Source organism: Cannabis sativa, chromosome X, assembly GCF_029168945.1.
Source record: "Cannabis sativa cultivar Pink pepper isolate KNU-18-1 chromosome X, ASM2916894v1, whole genome shotgun sequence".
Taxonomy (NCBI): domain Eukaryota; kingdom Viridiplantae; phylum Streptophyta; class Magnoliopsida; order Rosales; family Cannabaceae; genus Cannabis; species Cannabis sativa.
The window spans coordinates 42,000,405-42,025,824 of record NC_083610.1 but is presented as its reverse complement, the minus strand read 5'-3'; the positions used below and the strand labels follow the sequence as shown (position 1 = coordinate 42,025,824).

The 25,420-nt window shown below is 37.7% G+C and overlaps 2 protein-coding genes and 1 non-coding gene across 4 annotated transcripts; 2 read left to right on the top strand and 1 right to left on the bottom strand.

The window, feature by feature from the left end:
- Window positions 1-1,342: 1,342 nt before the first annotated feature.
- Window positions 1,343-1,449, top strand: LOC115703339 (small nucleolar RNA R71). The gene has a single exon (XR_004009112.2). It is a non-coding gene; the product is annotated as a small nucleolar RNA R71 (small nucleolar RNA).
- Window positions 1,450-4,107: 2,658 nt separating this feature from the next.
- Window positions 4,108-6,576, bottom strand: LOC115710427 (FHA domain-containing protein At4g14490). Of its 2 annotated transcripts, XR_004010396.2 has the most exons (3): window positions 5,563-6,576; window positions 5,329-5,442; window positions 4,108-5,195 (listed from the first exon to the last, which is right to left on the bottom strand). XR_004010396.2 is itself a non-coding variant. In XM_030638797.2 (2 exons), the coding sequence occupies exon 1, from the start codon at window positions 6,494-6,496 to the stop codon at window positions 5,567-5,569; it is 930 nt and encodes a 309-aa protein (XP_030494657.2). In that variant the 5' UTR covers window positions 6,497-6,574; the 3' UTR covers window positions 4,108-5,195; window positions 5,563-5,566. The 2 variants fall into 2 exon arrangements, 1 of the variants encoding a protein (XP_030494657.2); XM_030638797.2 differs by lacking the exon at window positions 5,329-5,442 and having other exon boundaries at window positions 5,563-6,574.
- Window positions 6,577-8,591: 2,015 nt separating this feature from the next.
- LOC133032164 (uncharacterized) lies at window positions 8,592-25,187 on the top strand. The gene is made up of 5 exons (XM_061106030.1): window positions 8,592-8,742; window positions 22,809-22,902; window positions 23,011-23,093; window positions 23,195-24,431; window positions 24,536-25,187. Exons 1-5 carry the CDS (start codon window positions 8,592-8,594, stop codon window positions 25,185-25,187), a joined length of 2,217 nt encoding a protein of 738 aa, XP_060962013.1.
- The last annotated feature ends 233 nt before the right edge of the window (window positions 25,188-25,420 follow it).

Sequence of the window (25,420 nt, the reverse complement as noted above, 5' to 3'; positions counted from 1 at the left end):
GCGCACAAAATTAAGTACCCCTTAGGGCCCCAACCCAAGTTCTAAATTTGCACATTATATACACTTCTAATGAAGTGCATTAAGAATGAGCTAACCCGAGTTAGTTAAAATCAGTTAGGGAAGTTGGTTAGAAGAAGTTGTTAGTTTGTTAGTTACTTGTTACATGTAACTAATTAGTTTTTTGTATCTCCAAGCTATATATAGCTTGTACTCTATTTTTATCAATTCAACGAATAATAAACGTAGTTTTCACTCTCTTATTTTCTTTCTCTTTCTGCGATCTAATATGGTATCAGAGCAGGTCTTTTTCTTGGCTAAAATAATTTTCATGAACTTCAAGTAAGTTGACATTTTCTCTAGGCCTCCGCAAATAGAATGTTGATATGTAACTTTTTGAATATTTTCAAAAATTTAGAAAATTGGTTGTCCATGTTGTTCTTGCTGAGCCTCTGTGGATAAGGAATTTTAACATGGTGCTCGATGCTGATACGTGGTGAAACTTCTTTCGATGCAAGACCCTCAGAATTCCTCCTTTCCTTTAGTGTCGGTGCCTACTGATCCTGACCCACTTCTTCCATTAACTGCTTCTCATTAGGCCCCTCATAACTCTTTCCACTCCTCCAGGAAATCGCTTGACATTTCTCCTAACCCTTTACCTCACTAGTGCTAGGTGAATTTTCTTGAGCTTGTTTTGCCACTCAAGTAGCCAACTGTCCCATCTGAGTTTCTAAGTTTTTAATAGAAGCTATAGTCTCCATCATGAATTGGAGCGATAAATCAATTACTTGGATATTTGAGTCTCCACTAGAACTTGGTTGTTAGGAGGGTTGTTGAGTTTGTTGGGGTTGATTTCTTTGTTGGTGGAAACCTTGTTACTGTTGATTCGATGACTGCCCTTGATAGTTTTGGCGACCCCTTCATTGGTTATACCCATAGTTATTGTTCTGTGAATAGTTTTCAATGGCTTTAGCTTGATCCATTGGCAAACTGTTAACATCTACCGGGGAGTTGTCATATGTGTGAGGCCCCCCACATAGCTCACAAGTAACTTGAGCCTGTTTTACCTGAGCAGTCATCAACTTACTCAAGGCCTCCACTTAGGCTGTCAACTTAGTTATGGAATCAACTTCATGGATTCTCGCAACTTTCTTCGATTGGCTTCTCTCGATTGGCCATTATTGGTTATTCATGGCCATTATTGGTTATTGGCTTCTCTTCAAGCAAGTCATAAGTCTAATTCGCACTTTTCCTCATAAAAGCCCCACCAGCTGCGACATTTATGATTGTTCGAGTATTACCAACCAACCCTTTGTAGAAATTATCGACTAACATCCACTTCTCGATCCCATGATGTGGACACTTTCTAATGAGATTCTTGAACCTCTCCCAAGCCCCATAAAGAGATTCATTGTCGAGATAACAAAAATTATTAATCTCCCCTCGCAGCTTGGCAGCTTTAGCTGGAGGAAAGAACTTTAATAAGAACTTCATTGCCAAGTCAGTCCATGTAGCAATAGAGTTGGGTGGCAAAGACACGAACTAACTCTTAACTCACTCCCTAAGCGAGAATGGGAACAGTCTCAGGCGAATGGCATCATCACTAACTCTGTTCACCTTGAATGTTTGACATAACTCACGAAGTTAGATAGATGCATGTTTAGATCTTCTAAGGGAAATCCACCAAACTGGACTGAAGATTGTACCATTTGGAGTATGGCTAGCCTTATTTCAAAATTGTTAGCTTCTACGGCGAGTGGTCATATACAAGACTAAACCCCCATCAATGTTGGAAGAACATAGCCCTCATACTACAATCAGGTGGATTATGACCGTTTTCCTAGTCTTCCACGACACCCCCACTGTTGTCGTTTGTGGCCATCACCTCTTATTGGTCAACCCTTAATGCAACTCTTTCTAACCTCTTGTTCTTTCTATTCTTTCTATAGGTCTTCTCAATCTCAGAATCAATAGGCACTCTTGAACGTGGTCCTTGACGTCGCATAAACCAAAAGCACCCGAGATAGGATAAGAAAAATTGAGACAAAATAGTTAGCAAGAAGTAAGGAAGAAATCAAAGTAGAATTTAGTCTAATTTCTATAATATCAATTTTTAAACAATTTTCCAGCAATAGCACCAAAAACTTGTTACGAAAATTATAAACTACGCAAGTGCACATAATAAAGTAGTATTCACACAGGTGAGGTCGATCCCACGGGAAATTGAACTAAATACCACTAAATTAGACTTATTTTTCTATTTGGCAAACAATAATATTGAAGAAGATAAAAGAAAAGAAAAACAAGAAAATAAATTAAAGCAATAAAAATATTTAATCAAGGAAGGGAAATGAATCTTGTTGTTTCAGTTACTCAATTATTAATGCTAATTACTATTCCTCTTTCTTTAAGTGAATGACAGATTATAAAATTAACCTAACTCTTTTAAGATCTTTTAGGTCCTAAATCATATGTTATCTATTGCATCTCTGAGATAGACTAACATACAATCCGCATTAAACAATAATATCAATGTCACATAGGCTATGCAAATACTTTCATTTTACATCAAAACCTAGCTTATCAAATTTTAGCATTGTCAATACTCACTTTTCAAATTTTGTATTGAGATCATTAAGCATGCCTAAGGTGATCAATCTCAAACATGAAATTAAGCACAAATATGGATAAATTCACAATTAAAAAAGAAGAAATAACAATTATCATTAACTCAATGCATAATTTCAATCAACATTCATCATCTCCCCAAATAGGGGGTTTAGTTCATAATTTTTATAATCAAACTTAAAATAGAAAATAGCATAAAAAAAATAAGAGAGAAGAAATAACTAGTTGAAGAAATTGATTCGGATCGCCACAAGCCGCTCTTGAAATTCTCTCCTTTGTTTCTAGGTCTGAAATTTTGAATATGAGACTCAAAAATCACAACTCTCGTTAAAAGGTAGAAGGAAATCACTTAGAAACTCAATTTTACAAAATTGCCCACGAACTCGTACTGGAGGCGTCGCCGCAACCACGAATAAGCTAGTCACGGTAACTGTTATTAGAGGTTTTCGCGGTACGGGTGGTGCGATTTTTGACTATTTTTTCAAACCAACTCGCACATGCGGTTTTTTTAATTTCTCAAACCACACCCGCACCGCAAAACTAAAAAATCGCAAAAACCGCACCGCAAAAAATGGTGCGGTGCGGTGCGGTTAGGTTTATGCAGTTTTTGCGGTTTAAACTATCATTAAATAATTAAACTGTCACAAATACAACAAAGTTTGAGCAACACTTGTCAAAAATACCATAAGACTTGAAAATAAATATGAAAAAAAAAGTTTCAAGTTTCAACAATACAATAATTAGTGGACTTAGGTTGGGCCTTCACACATTGAACCTAAATAAATATAAAAATTTGTATTTTTATAATATGCGGTGCGGTACAGTTTGAACCGCATATTAAAAATTTAAAACTGCAAACCGCACCGCACCGTGCGGTTTAAGAAAAATTCAAACCGCAACTGCACCGCAAAGAATTTCAAACTGCATTTTTTTTTTGCGGTGTGGTGCGGTGCGGGCAGTTTGAGTGGTTTGAACGGTTTGATGAACATCCCTAACTGTTATGGCTCAAAAATCACCCATTCTATAAGCCTCCTTCACCGTGAATACAAATAAAACTAGTCGTCCCAAGCACAATTAGTCGCGACCACAGAAGTAGCTAGTCGCGGCAAGCTTGTAATTTTTGCTTCGACCTCGCTTAGTAAAATGTACATGACTTTTACATACAAACTCCAAATGAGCTCATTCAATATGCGTTGGAAAGCTGAAAAACAAATCTAAAACTTCTATGTTTTGACTTTTTCAAAAATCTAATCAAAACATAATTGAATTTAAAATTAAAGTTTCAATTTTATTTTCTTGCAAAATTTTCTTTATTTTATAAACTACTGTCTTTCGATATTTGACAAATTTTGCATTTAAAAACCTAGAAACCTCAAATAAAAAAAAAACGCGTAAAACCATTCCAAAAATAATAACAAAGAAGAAAAATAACTAAACCCAAAACTTATGCTAAAATTAGCCTAACAAAAGTCACCACAAAAATCTGGTCAATTTGCTTGGTTATTGCCATGAAAATTCAAACAAGCTTCTAGTATATGGTCACCATGAGCCATGGATCATTATCAAACTTTCTCTTCAAATCAGAGACTAATTTAATCTGGAATGACAAAATGAAAATAACATTGGGCATTGCTCGCGGCATCTTATGTCTGCATGAAGATTGCGAGAATAAGATCATTCATTGTGACATAAATCCCAACAACATATTGATCGATGAGAATTGTAATGCCAAAATTGCAAATTTCGGACTGGCAAAGCTACTGATGTCAGATCAAACAAGGACACAGCGAAATTAGAGGAACGAGGGGGTTCATTGCTCCAGAGTGGCATAAGGGCCAACCTATTACGACCAAAGCTGATGTTTATAGTTTTGGAACTATTCTATTGGTTATCATATGATGTTGTCCAAGAGTTGAAGTTAGTGTTCCTGAGAAAGAAGCCATCTTAGTCGATTGGGTTTACGAGTGCTTCATAAAATAATAATTCAGCAAGTCTAATGCTTGTTGAAGAAGTGAACGAGCAAGAGTTTGACAGATTGTAGAAGATTGGTCTTTGGTGTATACAAGAAGAGCCAACAATTCGTCATCCCATAAGGAAGGTAGTGGCCATGCTTGAAGGAACTTTACATAATATTGTAATTGTGCTTTCTTTTTCTAAGAAAGGAATTATATTTGTAGTTTGATCTCTTTTTCCTTTTTCCTTTTTTCATTCTGTGAAGTGATGAAATAATAGATCCTATAATCTAATTATTTATCGCTGTACACATCACATTCTTTATTTGCAACAGCATGCTTTTGCCATGTTATATGCACCAATTTTCATAGGCAATAAAGCTTTTAAACAGAGCTACCAAGAAAGTGCAACAGCAGCAGCAACCAACCAACCTGAACCCCATATTTGCTATGGATCATGTTGTCAACTTGTCACCATGCCTACATTGTAAGGCATTCACCACCCACATGAAGCTGATGATAAAGAAACCAGTTGAGGAGAAGTTGATCCTTTAGAGCATTTGTTTAAGCTTCGTATACTGCAGATAGCTTCAGTGGAGGAGACAAAGCTCAGTAACACTGCAAAACGAGCAAAATAGATTAAGCATTCTTGAAAGAAACCACCAATCAAAGAATTGTTTTTTTTCTTCTTCATAGAAGTAGATCCTGTAATTAAAAGGAAAACTAAACTGAAGAACAGCAAGAAAAACACCTGTTAAATTTCTAAATTTCCAATTTCGATCTTCAATATGACTCACATTAAACAGAATGTAGCCTTAAAAACAATAATGGGTCTCTAAGATAATCTAGTGAAACCAACGAAGAACTGAATAAACAAATAAACTACATTAGCAACAGCCGTAAATGAAAAGGAAAAAACTTTAATAACAGTCAAATTAGCAAGAAGTTAGTAACAAGTGTTAACCATAAATGTGGAAAAGCCTACCATCTTACACAGTAGCTACTTCTAATGCTTCATTCTTCTGCTCTACCATGTAATTGTGAACCCTTTTAGTATTCAATCTCATACCATTGATCATCTCCTCACTTGCTTCAATTATCTGTTTCGGCAGAGCAATCTTCAAATAATCAAACCACTCTTCAAGTGTCATATTCTCCAAATCTGGCTCCTTTCCGGATTCACCCAACTTCTCATTAGACCCAAAAGCTTTATCCTTTTTTCCCTCTTCACAAACCCCACCATTGATGCCACAACCATCTCTGCCATGATGATCCTCCTCTTCACAGAGCTCCATCACCGTAGCCTCCACCTTTTCACACTCATGTTCCCTCAAATTCAACTTGTCAATGTCTTCATCATCATTAACTCGTCTTGACTTGACTTGTCCACCTTCCACTTCAGAATTCTCTTGAATTTTCTCCCATCTCCGAGTTCGCCTCGTTCTCACTTGCGGCAGCTGTTCTTTCTCCTCTTCAACCACACTCTTCAAAACCTTAGGTTTCCTTCCTCTCCTTGCCTCTGCTTTCTCCACTCCCAAACCACATCCCTCTTCCTTCTTCTCCTCAACTCCTCCCCGCCTAGTTCTTCGCCTCAAAAAGCACCCATCGTCGACTCCAATCTTAACGGATATGGAAGTGGAATCTCCAATCCTGATGCAATCTCCGTCGCTGAGCTCGACGGGGACGTCGGTTTCAATAATTTCGTCATTGAGGCAAGAGCGATTGGAGGTGCTGAGGTGGTGAAGTAGCCATTTGCCAGATTGAGATTGGATAGAGAGGTGCTTAGTTGAGATGGTGGAGTCTTTGATTGTGAGATTGTTACCACGGACAAGACGACCGATTCTGACGGTACATCCGGGCCGGAAGTCTAGGGTTTCTCCGGCTCGAGGACCTTGGATGATTTCAAGTTTGAGAGCCATGAAGAAGAAGAATGGGTTTGTTTGAGCTAACTAACACAGTTTGTTGTTTTTTATTTCATTTCTAAGTTAATTAATCCAAACCCAGAAAATGAAATTATAAGTAGAACAAATCAGACTTTTTACTTTTACTTTTATCTTTTATTTGCTGGGTTTTTAATTAACATCAAATAAATATGCTTTTTTTTTTTTTTTGAAAAATGCATTTATAAATAAAAGTGAAGTTAAACCTCATAATTATTACAAAAGATATTAACAGGTATAGTAGATATCTCTACCATTCCTATAATATTATTGGCAAACGCCCATTAAGCCACATTATGGGCCGCATAGTTACAATTTCTAGCTATATAAGAAAAATTACAATTAGTCATAGAAGCAAAGAGGAGCTTGCAATGACGCACATAATTCTCAATCCCCAAATAGAGTCATCAAATAAATATGCTAATTTTTAAGCATTGTAACCAGATTAATTAGATTTATTGCACTAAAACTAATAAATTATGTATATTATTATTATTATGAGAAATACTAAAACAACCATGCCTAAAAAGTAATTATGTGTAGATGCATCAAATATTAATGTCGTGAACAATGTGAAATTTCTATTATGTGAAAATTTTGACATGGAAGATCTAGGTGAAGCGGATGTAATCTTTAGTATACATATCACTAAGTCTGAACAGGAAATTTCTTTGGATCAATCTCACTACATTGAGAATATCTTAAAAAAATATATATAATTACTTTAATTGTAAACCTGCTTGTACATTATATGATCACAGTGTAAAATTATTTAAGAACATTAATGATTGTGTGAGACAATCTGAATATGTGAGCATCATTAGGAGTCTTCGGCAGGATCTACCCTGAGGGTAGGCGGGCTAGGCGTGCGCCTCGAGCCCCCGAATACTCAGGGCCCCGAAATTGTAAAAAAAAAAATATTAATATATAGATAAACTATTAAATAAGAAGAAAAAATAACAAAAATTATTTAGTGTGGTGGTAGAAGGTCTTACTTTAAAGTAAAAGATCATGGGATCAATTCCCAACCTCTACTATTTACTTTTAAAAAAATTATTTAATGTGTAGTTATGAGTAGGGGTGTGCATAAATCGATCCAATCCAATGAGAACCGACCGATCCAATTACAACCGACCGCCAAACATTGGATATCCAATTGTGATCGGATTGGATGTTATTTTTAAATATCCAATTGGATCGGATCGGATGGTGGATGGGATGTCTTAAAATCCAATACATCCAACATCCAATCGAACTAATTAGTATTTTCATTTAGTTTGGATGAGTAATTAGATTTTATATTGTTATACATCAAATCTATATGTATATATGAAAATTAACATTAAAGTTTTACTTTTTTTTTCTTGGATTGGATGGATCCAGTCCAATCCAATACATACTGGATCTAAAATATTGGATGGATCCGATCTGATCCAAAAAATACTAGGTCTAAAATATTAGATAAACCCAAATTAAACAAATAAATATATATGAAATACATCCAATGGATAGAATCGATCTAATCCAACATCCAATGGATGTTGGATCGATTGGATGACGAAATTAATTGGATCAGATCGGATGGTAAAATTTAACATCCAATCTATGATTGGATCGGATCTGGATAGGCCTAAAAACATTGGATGTGATCCAATGAACACCCCTAGTTATGAGATATTGAACCTTGGACCTCTTAAGAGTTTTTAAAAATTTTATCATTTCACTAAGCACTAGAACTATCATTTTTATAATAATTAAACTATATATATAGAGGCCCCATATACCTTAAGACCGGCATGACATTGCCTATGTCGTGGGATTATTATGCAGGTTTACTAGTAGACCTAGTGTAGAGCATTGGAATGCTATTGAGAGGATCATGAGATACCTCAAGAGAACATTAACCCTTGGATTACATTATCAGAAGTTTCCAGCTATCCTTGAAGGGTACAGTGATGCTGATTGGAACACTTTATCAGATGACTCCAAGGCAACCAGTGGCTATATTTTTAGCATAGATGGTGGAGCTGTTTCATGGAAGTTTAAGAAATAGACTATTTTGGCTCAGTCTACAATGGAGTCTGAAATGATTGCATTACCAAGTGCTAGTGAAGAAGCAGGTTGGCTAAGAAGTCTGGTAGCTGAGATTCCTTTATGGGAAAGACCTATTCTAGCTGTGTTAATCCATTGCAATAGTACTGTGGCTATTGCAAAAGTTCAGAACCGTTATTACAACGGAAAGAGGCGATAAATACGTCGTAAGCACAACACTGTTAGAGAGTTTCTCTTAACAGGAGCTGTTAAAGTGGATCATGTACGCACTGGTGATAATTTGCTTGATCCTTTGACAAAAGGTTTAGCAAGAGAGAAAGTCCTTAAAATATCGAAAGGAATGGGACTATTGCCCTTAGATTGATGAATCACTCATAATGGAAACCTAACCTATAGACTAGAGATCCTAAGAAATAGGTTCAATGGGTACTAACAAGTTATGAAGTGATAAAAGTAGGATCATGCTATAATTATACGAAAAGAGAAGCATGAATTCCTGAAGCGATTTAAGGCTGAGTTAATAGAAGCTCTTAATGAGATCTACACTCCAAGTAGAATGGAGTACCGAGCTACAAGAGTACTCTTGATAAACTCACCTATGTGAATGTGGGAGTGGGGCTGCTTCCTATGAAATTTTAGGCAAAATTTCGAGAGCGTTCACTATACTGGAATAGACGTGCATGGCCATAAATGCACGGGCTTTTGATTACACCCTTGTAAAGATTGTTGCATGGTACAATGTTAGAGATAGAGTTCAAGACTACGAGTCACTCTAGTAAAATCTAAATCGTATTCACTAAGCAGAGGGTCAAATCGAAATATACCTTTGTTTATGCTCAATCTTAATGTTGAATGATACTAGTAGATGAAAATATTTTTTTTTTCAAAATTCAAGTGGGGGATTGTTGGAGCTTTGATGAATATTTTAATAAAATATAGAAGTGTTCTAGTGTGTGTGAAAGTAAAAAGAGTCCCACATGGGATATGAACCCTTATTTATAACGATATATAGAGTGCAACTTTGGCATTTGGGTTTGGGCCCCAAGGGGTACCCAGTTTTGTGCGAATTGGTGATGACTCACGCACTTACGCCGTCTGTCCATCCGATCTGAGCCGAGCTGGTTGGTGAGGTGTGAAACTTTATTATTTTTTGTAGAAAAATTATTTAATAAAATCTTTTTTTTATTATTATTTTTTAGTTTAATTAAGAAACGTGTTTAATTGAAATTGATTACTTAGTCGTATGAGTTAATGGGACACGTTCAACCAGCTACATCCCACGATTCAAAAAATGTTCTTCTTCTCGTTATGTTATTTCAATCCATTCATCTATATAATGCGATTCAGAAAATATTCTTCTTCCCGTTATGTTATTTCAATCCATTCATCTATATAATGCGATTGAACTGATGGGAAATACATTTTTTTCGAAAAAAATACAGTTTTCACAAAAATTTTTATCTGCGATATGAAATATTTTTTTGTGTATTCGACGGTGCTCTACAGTGTAGTGGGGTTCCGATACAATACGACTGGACTGTTTTATTCTAGGGACGACTGGCAAATTCTGACTGCTTGCACATTCATGGGCAGTGGCGCGAACGTCTTGAAGAGAACGACCTAGTCTACAACTCAACTCAGAATTTTTTGTTCGGTAATATCATTCCTCTTTTAATTTTGCTAGTAGTAGTCCAAATAGAGTACGATGTGTCTGCCATCAATCATCTAAGAACCTCTTTTTATATTTGCAAACAGCCATGATAATAGAAGAACATCATTTATGATCCATTGGTCTTTTTCTAAAATTTTCCTCTTATTTTATTGATCCCAAATAAAGAATTGGGTTTCAGGGCGGTGTCGATCTCTTGAAATGATAAACATGAATTATTTTTGTAACTATTGTTTTCTATTATTAAATAATAGTAATAAGATTAATTATTGAGAGTATTAAAGTGGTAGTTTTTGTAAATAAAAGGTGCGAATTGATCATTATCTAAAACAGAGGGTACTAAGTGTGTATTTTAATAAAGAGTAATTTGAGGCAATAATACTTATGTTTATCTTCTAATTTTTTTTAGCGGTAAAAATACTTTCTGTTAAATTTTGTTGCGTCTATAGGTACTTGATTGTTAAGTGTCATGTCACCATCCACATGTCATTCTTTGATTGGTCAACATCATTTAATTTATATTTTGTTTTTAAAATTAATTTAAATATTTTAAAATTATTTTAAAATTAAAAAAGTTATTTAAAAAATCTTTTAAATTTATAAAAAATTCAACATAATTTATTAAAAAAGAGCATAATTACAATAAAGTTAAACATGACTTATCAAACATACTTTAATATTCATTTAACTTCATCCATTATTTCAATAAAACAAAATAAAAAATCATCGGCAATTTGAATTCTTTTTTGAACCTAGAAAATTTCTAAGCAAAATTCTATGAAATCCATCTTCAATTCTCTTCCCTAACTCTTTCCAACATGAAAGTAAGAAAAAAAAAATCAAAAATGAAGAACACAAACCCATCTCTTCCTCCTTTATCAAACTCCAACACAGAAACCTAAGAACAAACACCTAGAGAAATTTTTTGGGTTCAAAATAGCATTCAGATCTGCAGTGAGAAAAGGTAATTTAGAGAGAGAAAGAGTTACCATCCGATCAAAAGGGTTATGGTTTCATAACCCCATCATTTATAGATTTGTACCTAAGAAAAGGAGAAGATGAATACCAAAAGATAATGTAAACTACGCGTAGATAAAGAGAGACGTCCAACTGTGCTTACGGTGGCAGAGGGGTCAGGCTGGTGCTAGTTTCCATCCACCATTGACGTCGACAAAGAGAAGGGAGATTAGCAGAGGAAGACGCGCAAGAGAAGGAAAAAGGACCAAGGGTTCTAAGGATCTCTCAAGCTCGTGGTGAGCTTCATTTTCTTTGACGATAGTCGAAGATGGCTCGATCAGATCTGAAAGTGGTTGTTGTGATTGAAGAGAGAGAGGAAGAAGAAACTGGAGGAGAGAGAAAGGGTGAGGCTGGGTTTAGTTTTAATTTTTTTTTTTTTTTTAGAATTTAATGATTTTTCAGAATTATAATTTTTTTTATTTATTTTAAAAAAAAAAATCTTATTGAATTAAATAAAAAAAAAATAAGTTGGACCAATTATGATATGCCACGTATGTACTGATAGGTCACTTAACGGTCAGGTACTTATGGATACAATAAAAGTGTAACAAAATGTATTTTTACCGTCAAAAAAATTACTTAGGTATTAATCTACAATTAGAAGATAAACTTAGGCATTATCGCCGCAAATTACTCTTTACCAAATGAGTATTTATCCTTTTTATTATAATAGATCTTAATAACTCACAGTATTTTAAAATTTATAATTTACCAAATACTTAGTTCAGTTTTTTTTTACGTTCTAAGTAGCAGTAAAAAAAATAATTTAAGATAGAAGAGATCATTACACTCTAAAGTTACACTACCAAATTAAGTGTACTAACATAACTTTTTATTTTATTATTTACATTCTAACCATTCTTTTTGTTTTAAAAATAATTTTACAATTTGTCAAAAAAAAAAAATAATTTTACAATTTAACGTAAATTTTATGAGTGCCAAAAAACCTCTCTTTTGTACTCTATTATGTCCTTTTTTTTTTACTTTTTAATTTGAGAAACATAAATTTTAGGTAAATCTTATAAAATATACAAATAATTTCTCAGAATATTATTAATAAAGTTAATCTCTCTTATAAGGATTAATTAAGGCAAAATTATATGATGCTTAATATATAAATGAAATACTTTTTAATAGGTATTACCCATTAATGAGTAATAAATAAATTTAACTATAAATATTAATTTTAAAAATATTAAACCATTAGATTTTGGTCCGATAGCAAATAATAAAAGAGAAATTTAAATTTCTATACTTAATTTAGCTACTTATTTAAAAAAAAATATCAAAAAATACCTCTTTTTATACTATATCAAAAATATATTTATATGAAAATATATTTAAGTTAAATTCAAGTTTTATTATAACTTTTTTACCAAAAAACTTTTTTTTATTATTTTTCTTCAGCTGATGAATAAATTCCAACCCATATAATGTAAAAATGAAAAATTTTTCTAATTAAATAGAAAAATTAATCATAAAAACTCAAAATTTTCTAATATTACTCATTCATGAGTAATACCTATTAAGAATGTACACATATATAAATATGTGATTGATCCCACATTTGTTTTGAGAGAATTTTCAAAAACTATAAAAAATATAATAATTACTTCTTTGTAAGGGTTCTAATATTGTGTTTATTAATTTTTTTAAAATAATAAATAATTAACAACAACATTAATAATGAAATAAAAGTACATTTTATTTTATTTTATTTTTAAATAAATGAAAAAGAATTAAATAACAGTGAGAACGTTTTTTATTTATATATTAGTAGTGCTGCTAATACATTTTGTTAAAATGCTAAGTTTAGCATGCCAAGATCTTGTTAAGGCTGTGCTTGATTGTCTTAATAATAATCGAGACTTTTCTTACATTAATCAGACTTTGATAACTCTAATTCCTAAGAAACAACATGCTCATTCTATTCAGGATTTTAGGCCTATTAGTTTATGTAATACTTTTTGTAAAATTATTTCTAAGGTCTTAGCTAATCGTTTAAAAATTAAATTGGGCAAGGTTGTTTCCCCTGCTCAAAGTGCTTTTGTGTAACACCCTAACTACCATAGGCGTATTACGTGATTTTTAAACGTACTGTGCAGCTCGTTGCTAATCAACGAGGTTTATGGAAAAACGTGATTAATTAAAATTTTGCTTTTAAATTAAACTTATAAAACAATATTACAAAAGACTTGGGATCCCGATTATAAAATTATTTACAAAAAGTTTTAACTGTTTAACTGTTACATAAAATAAAGGTCGTCTAACGACCAGTTACAAAAATCAGCCTTGCTGTCCTGAGGATCGTACGCTCCAGGCCTAACCGCCCCGACATGTACAATCTCATAAGCTCGCTCACGGTCCATCAGCTATAGCCTTGCCTTTACCTACACATAAACGTAAACTGTGAGTCGACAGACTCAGTAAGAAAAGAATAATAATACTCATACATAATTCTAACTGCCGTGTCCAACACGATACTGAGTCCCGCTACTGCCATGTCCAACATGGTACTGAGCCACTACTGCCATGTCCAACATGGTACTGAGTTTTGAACGTTCACAGGGACGGTACTATTGACAAGTATCCTCCTGATCGGTCGAACCGGTCATACTCCGGCTGCTGGTCATACTCCAGCCTGTACCGACGGGATAGGTCAATAGCACGGAATCACCAACCAAATGTCAGCCTGATCGGTCAAACCGGTCATACTCCGGCTGCTGGTCATACTCCAGCCTGTACCGACGTGACAGGGTTGGATGGTTCGAAGCCTATATACATAACTAATGTAATCTAACAGGCTTCCTACATGCACGCTAAACATGTAATCTATATATGCATATTGTTATACTAATCTTACCTGGATTCCGATTTCAGGTGTGCCGATCAACCTGACTGGAACTGAAGCTGAGTGGCGGATTACTGGCTCCTAAACCATAAAAATCACAACGCTATAAGTGACACGCTAAATCACTTCCCGGGGACTAAAACTAGGAACTAAAAGTTTCCCTATCGATAAAAAGCATGGCAATACCCCTAAAAACATAAAAACGAGGAAAAACACGGGTTCTGAAAATTCCCTAACCGGTAGACCGGTTGCCCAACCGGAATTCCGGTTCTGGGAAATTCAGGACCCCCATCCGGAATTCCGGATGCACAACCGGAATTCCGGTTCCTCGCAGGCAGCAACATCAAATTTTCATAACTCGACCAATTCAACCCCAAATTGATTCAAACTTTCCAGACCTGTTCTATACCTTCCCTAGAACATTTCTAAGGCCTCAAACTAACCCAGAAATCACAGATTCACAAATCACTATTGGAGCTCAAGCTTTGAGTTCTAAACTCAAACTTGAGCAAATCCACCTAACAAGCAATCAAACTAGCTTAAAACCTCTTAAACTAGCATAATATAATCTCTGAAAACAAACAAAAACATTAACAACAATACAGCAACAGATTTCCAACAATTTCTTCAAAATTTACATTTTTGAGCTAGAGAATTCAAACTTGAAACAAGGAAACCTACATGCCTTTCTAACAGCTTAATTCACTTCAAATTAACATGCTTACACCACAGAAATTAACCACAAAATCACAGCAGCAACCATATATTAAAATCATGCATGCATTTCATCAATTTTACTTAAAATTCAAGAAAACACAAAGGAAAGTTATAAGTGATCAAACCTTGACTAAGATTACACAAAGATGAGTTGAAAATTACAAGGTTTGAACAGAAAAATTCCAGCCCTAGCAGCCCAAGCTTTGGCCGAAAAAGAGAGAGAGCTTTGAATGTGTGAGTTTTGAAATTTTCTTTCTAATTTGACTAAGTGTGGATTTTAAGAGAAAAAGGAGTTTATAAAGCATTTACCACATTATTTCAGCCAACTAAAATAAACAAATAATATTTATTTTCCATTTAATAAAATCACAAAAGACAAAAAGTCATTGGGGCAAAAAGACCATTTTGCCCCTCCATATTAAATTCTCATAAAAAACACTAAAGGGGTATTTTTGGGAAATTCTAAATTCCCGGCCATTCCCGACATTCCCAATGTCTAAAACCCGTCCCAAACTAATAACATGCTAAGTTGTGATTTCTACTGAGCCAAACGCCGAGTTCCAAAATACCGGGCACCGGAAATGCAAAATATGAAAAACTACTGAATAACATAACCATGCATTTCTGAATTCCATAAATAACAGTAATAAATTATTTAAATAGCTATAAATAATTTCATAATTAATCATAAACAACTGCTAATTTCCAAATTAACTAAGCGGGCTTTACAACTATCCCCCCCTTAAAAGGATTTCGTCCCCGAAATCTAACCTGAATAACTCTGGATATTGAGCTCTCATATCTGTCTTTAGCTCCCAGGTGGCTTCCTCCACCTTGCTGTTTCTCCAGAGAACCTTGACCAATGCTATGGTCTTATTCCGAAGGACTTTATCCTTTCTATCCAGGATCTGCACTGGCTGTTCCTCATAAGTCATGTCTGGATGTAGCTGAAGGCTCTCATAACTGAGTATATGAGAGGGGTCTGAAACGTATTTTCTCAACATCGAGACATGGAATACGTTGTGAACTGCTGATAAGGCTGGAGGCAATGCTAACCGATATGCCACTTGACCTATCTTCTCGAGAATCTCGAAAGGTCCTGTAAATCTAGGGCATAACTTGCCTCTTTTCCCGAAACGTTTAATCCCCTTCATCGGAGATACCCGTAAAAACACATGTTCCCCTACTTGGAACTCAACATCTCTGCGTTTCGGATCTGCGTAACTCTTCTGTCTGCTCTGTGAGGCAAGCATTCTAGCTTTTATCTTCTCTATTGCCTCATTGGTCCGCTGCACTGACTCAGGACCTAGGTATTTCCTCTCCCCTGTCTCATCCCAGTGGATAGGGGATCTACATTTCCTACCGTACAACAGTTCATAGGGAGCCATCCCTATCGTACTCTGATAATTGTTGTTGTACGAAAATTCTATCAAAGGTAGATATTTATTCCATGAGCCTTCAAAGTCCATAACACAGGCTCTCAACATGTCCTCCAATATCTGAATTGTCCTTTCAGACTGACCATCTGTCTGAGGATGGAATGCTGTACTGAATTTCAGCTTTGTACCCATTACTGTTGCAAACTTTGCCAAAATTTGGAGGTGAACTTCGGATCCTGTCCGAAACTATAGACTTCGGTACCCGTGAAGTCTTACTATCTCTCGACGTACGGTTACGCCAACCGATCCACCTTTGAAAATGTTGTTCTAACCGGCGGAAAATGAGCGATTTCGTAAATCGATCCACCACTACCCAGATGGAATCAAATAAACCCGTGGTCCTAGGTAACCCGACCACAAAATCCATCGTAATATCCTCCCATTTCCATTACGGTAGGGTTAGAGGCTGCAACAACCTGTGGTCTCCGATGTTCAGCCTTAATCCGCGACAAGTGAGGCATCTCGATACGAATTCTACCAAATTCTTCTTCATACCGCTCCACCAGAAGTACGGTTTCAAATCTTGGTACATCTTAGTGGTGCCGGGATGCAGAGAGTACGGGGTAGAATGAGCCTCCTCAAAGATCTCATTCCTAAGTTCCACACTGTTCGGGACACAAACCCTGGCTTTATACAAAAGCATCCCACTATCTGACACTGAAAAGTCCTTGGCTTAACCAGCCAACACCTCATCTCGGATCTTCACTAACTCCGGATCTGACATCTGAGCGACTTTTATTCTTTCCAATAGATCAGATTGCAGCGTTAAGTTGTGAAGCTGACCTACCACAAACTCAATGCTGGATCTAACCATATCCTCTGCTAGCGGAGGTGAGATCTGAACCATACTAGCTACTTGCCCGGGACCCTTTCTGCTCAGAGCATCGGCCACTACATTGGCTTTTCCGGGATGATAGAGGATCTCACAATCGTAATCCTTTACTAATTCCAACCAACGCCTTTGTCTCATGTTCAAATCTTTCTGAGTAAAGAAACACTTGAGACTTTTATGGTCGGTATAGATCTCACATTTCTCCCCATAAAGGTAATGCCGCCAAATCTTCAGTGCAAAAACCACTGCGGCAAATTCTAGATCATGAGTAGGGTATCGCTGTTCATAATCCTTTAACTGACGGGAGGCATAAGCGATAACCCGATCGGCTTGCATCAACACACACCCCAAACCCTGTTTGGATGCGTCACAGTATACTACGAACTTCTCATTGTCCGAAGGCAAAGCTAGCACTGGAGCGGTAATCAACCTCTGTTTTAGCTCCTGAAAACTAGTTTCGCATTTGTCTGACCAAATAAATCACTGATTCTTCTTTGTAAGCTCGGTTAGGGGCATTGAAATTTTAGAGAACCCTTCCACGAACCTACGGTAGTACCCGGCTAAACCCAAGAAGCTTCTGATCTCTGTCACTGTCTTCGGTCTCGGCCAATCCCTGACGGATTCAATCTTCCCGGGATCCACCTTGATCCCATCCTTGCTCACAATGTGCCCTAGGAAGGACACCTGAGATAGCCAGAACTCACATTTCTTGAACATGGCATAAAGCTTATGTTCTCGAAGCCGTTGCAGTACCATCTGAAGATGTAACTCATGCTCCTCTTCTGATTGAGAGTACACGAGGATGTCGTCGATAAACACAATCACACAGATATCGAGGAAATCCTTGAATACTCTATTCATCAGGTCCATGAATGCTGCAGGAGCATTGGTTAGTCCGAATGACATAACCAGAAACTCATAATGTCCATACCTAGTGCGGAAAGCCGTCTTCGGAATGTCCTCCTCTCGGATTCTCAACTGATGATAACCCGAACGGAGATCAATCTTAGAAAAGACCGTCTTCCCCTGAAGCTGATCGAACAAGTCATCGATCCTAGGTAATGGATATTTATTCTTCACTGTTAGCTTGTTCAACTCCCTGTAGTCGATGCACATCCTCATAGATCCATCCTTCTTCTTGACGAACAAAACCGGGGCTCCCCAGGGTGACACACTGGGCCGAATGAACCCTATGTCAAGCAACCCTTGGAGATGAATCTTTAATTCCTTAAGTTCAGCTGGGGCCATTCTGTACGGGGCTTTGGACACCGGTTCCACTCCTGGTGCCAAGTCTATCACGAAATCAATCTCCCGCTGAGGTGGTAACCCTGGAAGTTCTTCGGGAAAAACATCCAAAAATTCCCGAACCACCCTGATGTCCTCTGGCCGAATGGTATCTGGCCGAGCGGTGTCCACCACCACGGCCAGAAACCCTAAGCAACCGGCGTGCAACAATTCTCTCGCTGACATAGCCGAGATCACCCAGATCCGAGATCCCTGAACTAAACCAACAAATACAAACAGTTCTTCACTTTCCGGTTGGAAGACCACCATCTTCCTTTTACAGTCAATGCTCGCCGAATATTTAGATAGGAAATCCATTCCTAAAATAATATCGAATTCGACTAAACTCATCTCTATCAGATCAGCGCTTAACTCTCTACCATCTATCCTGATCGGCATAGACCTAATCCACCTATTGGAGATAACCAATTCTCCGCTAGGTAACAGGGTTCCAAACCCTGATTCATATCTATCATAGGGTCTACCCAATTTACTAAAGACTCTGGCCGCCACATAAGAATGTGTAGCCCCAGAATCAAACAGCACTGAATATAGTGAGTTGTTAATAAAAGCTGACCTGTGACAACTGATGGGCTGGCATCTGCATCAGCCTGCGTGATAGCGAACACCCTGGCTGGAGTGGGTATCGCTGGAGCTCGCGGTGCCTATGGTCGGAGCTGGGGACAGTCCCTCTTGAAGTGTCCGGGCATGCCACAATGAAAGCATCCCTGACCTTTGCACTCACCCCGATAGTGCCTCTTGCAGCTAGGGCACTCGGGATAGGAGAATCGGGTCTCAGTACCACGGGACGACTCCTCTCGTTCGGTTCCCCGGAACCTCTTGTTCGACTCGAGCCACCGGAGCGGTGGGTGCTCTCTTCCTCGATCAATGGCCGAACCACTACTCCCCTGCTATGGCACGATGCGGGGAGGGGTAGGAGCCCCGCCACTAACCGGAGTACTGGCTGATTCTGACATACACCCCACTGCGCCCTCAGCTCGTAGTGCCTTCTCCACCATCTGAGCATAGGTGGTGCTGTCGTCGGTGGTGATCATCAAGTCATGCCTTATCCTGGCATTCAACCCGTCCAGATACTTCTCCTTCTTGCTGAAGTCGGTCGGCACAACTCCCGAGGCTAACCTCGCCAACCGATCAAACTGAGTAGTATACTCAGTGACGCTCATGTTCTCACGCTGGGTCAGGTGAGCGAACTCTTTCCTCTTGGCGCTTCTGACCGCCTCGTTGTAGTACTTTGCATTAAAGAGTTCCTGGAACCTTTCCCAGGTCATGGTGGTGACGTCATGGATCTGAGACACCATGTCCCACCAGACCAGCGCGTCCTCCTGGAACTGGAATGTGGCGCATACCACTCTATCGTTACCGGTGACACCCATGAAATTCAGAATTTTGGTAATCACCGTCAGCCATTGCTCGGCTTTCATTACGTCCGGACCTCCCAGGAAAACCGGAGGTGCTTGCTTCCGGAACCGCTCATACAGAGGTTCCAATCTATGGGCCGCCACCACTATCTCGGCCTGGGCAGCAGGGGCAGGTGCCACTGGAACTACGGGCACTGGAACTGCAGGAGCACTCTGCTGTCTCAACCTCTGAATCTCGAGGTCTTGTTCTTCTATCCGGGCTTGCATTTCCGCAAACCGTAACTCCCAGTTCTGGGCTCCCTGATCGGCTGGGGGAGCCTGGGCAGCCTGTGGCGGGTTCTCATCACCCCGACGACGAGCCCTGCCTCGGGGACCTCTACCTCGGCCCCTAGCAGGTGGGGGAAACTGAGCTCCCTGTCCTTGGTTCGACCCCACGGAGTTGCCCTGACTCCTGGTAGTCCGCCTGGCGTCCATCTAGTTAGAACCGCCTGCGAAACCAAGAGTTGGCATATCAGGTCGTATTCAAGGAGAGCTTACTAATGCCGCTTAATTTGGAAATTAAAAACGAAACATGCGCCTATTCTACTATCAGGCTACTAACATGCTTCCTAACAGGCTTTTCTTTTTCATAACTGAATAAAATAAACTACTAAAGCAATAAAGGCTTGCCGAGGCAGTGAACCGAGCTAGCTTGCCGATGATGATTGTACATGTCGTGACGATCTTCGGAAGACAACCTGGCGGCTCTGATACCAAATTGTAACACCCTAACTACCATAGGCGTATTACGTGATTTTTTTAAACGTACTGTGCAGCTCGTTGCTAATCAACGAGGTTTATGGAAAAACGTGATTAATTAAAATTTTGCTTTTAAATTAAACTTATAAAACAATATTACAAAAGACTCGGGATCCCGATTATAAAATTATTTACAAAAAGTTTTAACTGTTTAACTGTTACATAAAATAAAGGTCGTCTAACGACCAGTTACAAAAATCAGCCTTGCTGTCCCGAGGATCGTACGCTCCAGGCCTAACCGCCCCGACATGTACAATCTCATAAGCTCGCTCACGGTCCATCAGCTATAGCCTTGCCTTTACCTACACATAAACGTAAACTGTGAGTCGACAGACTCAGTAAGAAAAGCATAATAATACTCATACATAATTCTAACTGTCGTGTCCAACACGATGCCGAGTCCCGCCATCGCCATGTCCAACATGGTGCCGAGCCACTACTGCCATGTCCAACATGGTACTGAGTTTTGAACGTTCACAGGGACGGTACTATTGACAAGTATCCTCCTGATCGGTCGAACCGGTCATACTCCGGCTGCTGGTCATACTCCAGCCTGTACCGACGGGATAGGTCAATAGCACGGAACCACCAACCAAATGTCGGCTGATCGGTCGAGCCGGTCATACTCCGGTCTTGGTCATACTCCAGCCTGTACCGACGTGACAGGGTTGGATGGTTCGAAGCCTATATACATAACTAATGTAATCTAACAGGCTTCCTACATGCACGCTAAACATGTAATCTACATATGCATACTGTTATACTAATCTTACCTAGATTCCGATTTCGTGTGCCGTCAACTCCGACCGGAACTGAAGCTGAGTGGCGGATTACTGGCTCCTAAACCATAAAAATCACAACGCTATAAGTGACACGCTAAATCACTTCCCGGGGACTAAAACTAGGAACTAAAAGTTTCCCTATCGATAAAAAGCATGGCAATACCCCTAAAAACATAAAAACGAGGAAAAACACGGGTTCTGAAAATTCCCCAACCGGTAGACCGGTTGCCCAACCGGAATTCCGGTTCTGGGAAATTCAGGACCCCCATCCGGAATTCTGGATGCACAACCGGAATTCCGGTTCCTCGCAAGCAGCAACATCAAATTTTCATAACTCGACCAATTCAACCCCAAATTGATTCAAACTTTCCAGACCTGTTCTATACCTTCCCTAGAACATTTCTAAGGCCTCAAACTAACCCAGAAATCACAGATTCACAAATCACCATTGGAGCTCAAGCTTTGAGTTCTAAACTCAAACTTGAGCAAATCCACCTAACAAGCAATCAAACTAGCTTAAAACCTCTTAAACTAGCATAATATAATCTCTGAAAACAAACAAAAACATTAACAACAATACAGCAACAGATTTCCAACAATTTCTTCAAAATTTACATTTTTGAGCTAGAGAATTCAAACTTGAAACAAGGAAACCTACATGCCTTTCTAACAGCTTAATTCACTTCAAATTAACATGCTTACACCACAGAAATTAACCACAAAATCACAGCAGCAACCATATATCAAAATCATGCATTCATTTCATCAATTTTACTTAAAATTCAAGAAAACACAAAGGAAAGTTATAAGTGATCAAACCTTGACTAAGATTACACAAAGATGAGTTGAAAATTACAAGGTTTGAGCAGAAAAATTCCAGCCCTAGCAGCCCAAGCTTTGGCCGAAAAAGAGAGAGAGCTTTGAATGTGTGAGTTTTGAAATTTTCTTTCTAATTTGACTAAGTGTGGATTTTAAGAGAAAAAGGAGTTTATAAAGCATTTACCACATTATTTCAGCCAACTAAAATAAACAAATAACATTTATTTTCCATTTAATAAAATCACAAAAGACAAAAAGTCATTGGGGCAAAAAGACTATTTTGCCCCTCCATATTAAATTCTCATAAAAAACACTAAAGGGGTATTTTTGGGAAATTCTAAATTCCCGGCCATTCCCGACATTCCCAATGTCTAAAACCCGTCCCAAACTAATAACATGCTAAGTTGTGATTTCTACTAAGCCAAACGCCGAGTTCCAAAATACCGGGCACCGGAAATGCAAAATATGAAAAACTACTGAATAACATAACCATGCATTTCTGAATTCCATAAATAACAGTAATAAATTATTTAAATAGCTATAAATAATTTCATAATTAATCATAAACAACTGCTAATTTCCAAATTAACTAAGCGGGCTTTACATTTTGTTTCTGGAAGAGTTATCTTTGATAATATTCTTCTGGCTCAAGAGGTTGTTCATGCTAGTAATATTAGAAAGCATGGTAAATTAGGGTGGACTGCACTTAAGCTTCATATGGCTAAGGCTTTTGATAAGGTTGAATGGCATTTTTTGCATAGTATTATGTCTCAATTTAATTTTCCTCAAAATTTTGTGTCTCTTATTATGAAGTGTATTTCTACTACTAAGATTTCTTTTTTGATCAATGGTAGTGTTACTGGTAGTGTTCAGCCTACTCGGGGTCTTAGACAGGGGGATCCCCTTTCTCCTTACTTGTTTATTTTATGTGCTGAAGGTTTATCTTCCTTGCTTAGATTTCATAAGGATAGACATCGTTTAAAGGGTATTTCTATCTCGCGTAGGGCCCCTTCTTTAACTCATTTATTTTTTTTGCAGATGATAGCCTTATTTTTGGTTCTGCTAATCGAGAGTCTTGTGATGCTCTAACTGAAATCTTTGATACTTATACTAAAGCTTATGGCCAGGCTATTAATTTTAATAAATCTTCTATTTTGTTCTCTCCTAATGTTTCTGCTCAGATTAAAAACCTTTTCCTTACTAATCTTAATCTGCAGGATAAACCTTTCATTAGTAAGTATTTAGGTCTGCCTCAATGTCTTGCCAGGTCTAAGCATCACTCTTTCTCTTTTCTTAAAGATAGAATTTCTTCTGTTCTTCAATCCTGGCATTCTAAGTGTTTTTCTAAGGCTGGGAAGGAGGTCCTTCTTAAAGTTGTAATTCAAGCGATTCCTGCTTATGCAATGGCTTGTTTTAGGTTGCCTGTTAAGCTTTGTAAGGAAATTGAAGGTGTGATGGCCAGATTTTGGTGGGGTTCTTCGGGAGATTCTAGGAAAATTCATTGGAAAAATTGGCAATCTCTCTGTCGTTCTAAGTTTGTGGGGGGTTTGGGGTTTCAGTCTCTTATTCATTTTAATCAAGCTATGCTTGCTAAGCAGGCCTGGCGTATTTTTACCCAACCTGATTCTTTATTGAGTTTAACTCTTAAGGCTAGGTATTTCCCAAACTCTTCTATTCTTGATGCTAAAGTTGGTCATAAGCCTTCCTTTTCTTGGCGAAGTATCCTTTGGGGCAGGGATTTGTTGGCGTCTGGTCTAGTGTGGAAAGTGGGTAATGGAGAGGCTATTGATACCCTTAAAGACCATTGGATTCCTAATTCTAGATATAAGCAAACCCTTTGTGGTCTGGACCCTCAGCAGTTGAAACTATCTTATTTTATTGATCCTTTGGGGTCTTGGAATATGGATAGACTTCGATCTTGCTTTGATGATTCCACTATTAATGATATCTTAAATGTTCCTTTTTCTGGGCTTGAGGGTAAGGATGAGCAAATTTGGGGGAGGGATAGTTCTGGGCTTTTTACGGTTGAATCTGCTTATCACTTAGCTCTTGAATCTCGAGACATCCCTTCAACATCTTCTTCACTTGATATGAAACCTTTCTGGGCCAGAATTTGGCATGCACACATTCCTCCTAAAGTTAAACATTTTGTGTGGAGAATTGTTACTAATTCTGTGCCGGTTGCTATTTTACTCTCCCAACGACATATTATACCTTCTCATTTATGTCCTTTGTGCAATAATTTCCCTGAAACAGTTATGCATGCCTTGCTAGAGTGCTCTAGAGCTCGAAAGCTTGGAAGGCTTCGGATTTTGCTCATTTTTACTTACCAAATAAACATTTGGATATTATGTATTTTCTTTCTAATGTTTTCTCAAGTTTGGATAAAGGTTTCGCAGATTTATTGTTGTGCTTTTTATGGACCTTTTGGAATCAAATGAATAATGCTTTCTTTAATCGGTTCACTCTTGATCCAAAGGATATATTTGCTTGGTGTCAAAGCTTTCTTTTGCAGTATTTGGATGCGGACCAGAAAAGATTTACTCCTCCAACTCGGTGTGATCAGGATCTCTTGGATATGGATCGGTGTCCTCCGGGCAGGTATCAGGTTTTCACAGATGCGGCAATTGATAATGTGAAGCAGGTTTTTAGCTTAAGTGTGGTGGTGAAGAATGATTCAGATCAAGTGATTGCTGGGTTGGTGAAACCAGTTGCTGGGTTAATTGCACCGGTTGTAGCTGAAGCTAAAGTTGTTTCTCTTGCAGTTGCTTGGACTAAATTAATTAATCTGCTTGTTCATGCTTTGTATTCGGATTGTAAGGTTGTGGTTGATAAGCTTAATAAATGTAACTGGAATAATAGTGTTTGTGATGATGTCTTACTTGCTGTTAACAACTCTTTGTCCTTTAGTCCTAGACCTAAAGTTGTGTTCATTAAAAGGGATGCTAATACTCATGCTCATAATTTAGCTAAGCTTGGTTTAGGATTAGACAGGGAGTTATTGTGGAATGGTTCTTTACCTTCCTTGTAATGGCTTGTTTGCTTTGTACTTTGTTTTTCATCAATGAAGCTTCAAGTTCAAAAAAAAAAAAAGTTTAGCATACCATACATCAGTATTGTTATTGACTAGGGATGTTTATTGGATCACATCTAATGGATTTGGACCCATCCAATCCAATCTAATTATTTATTGGATATTGGATTTTGCTATCCGATTCAATCCAATTGAATTGAGTCATCCGATCCGATCCGATCCAATGGATG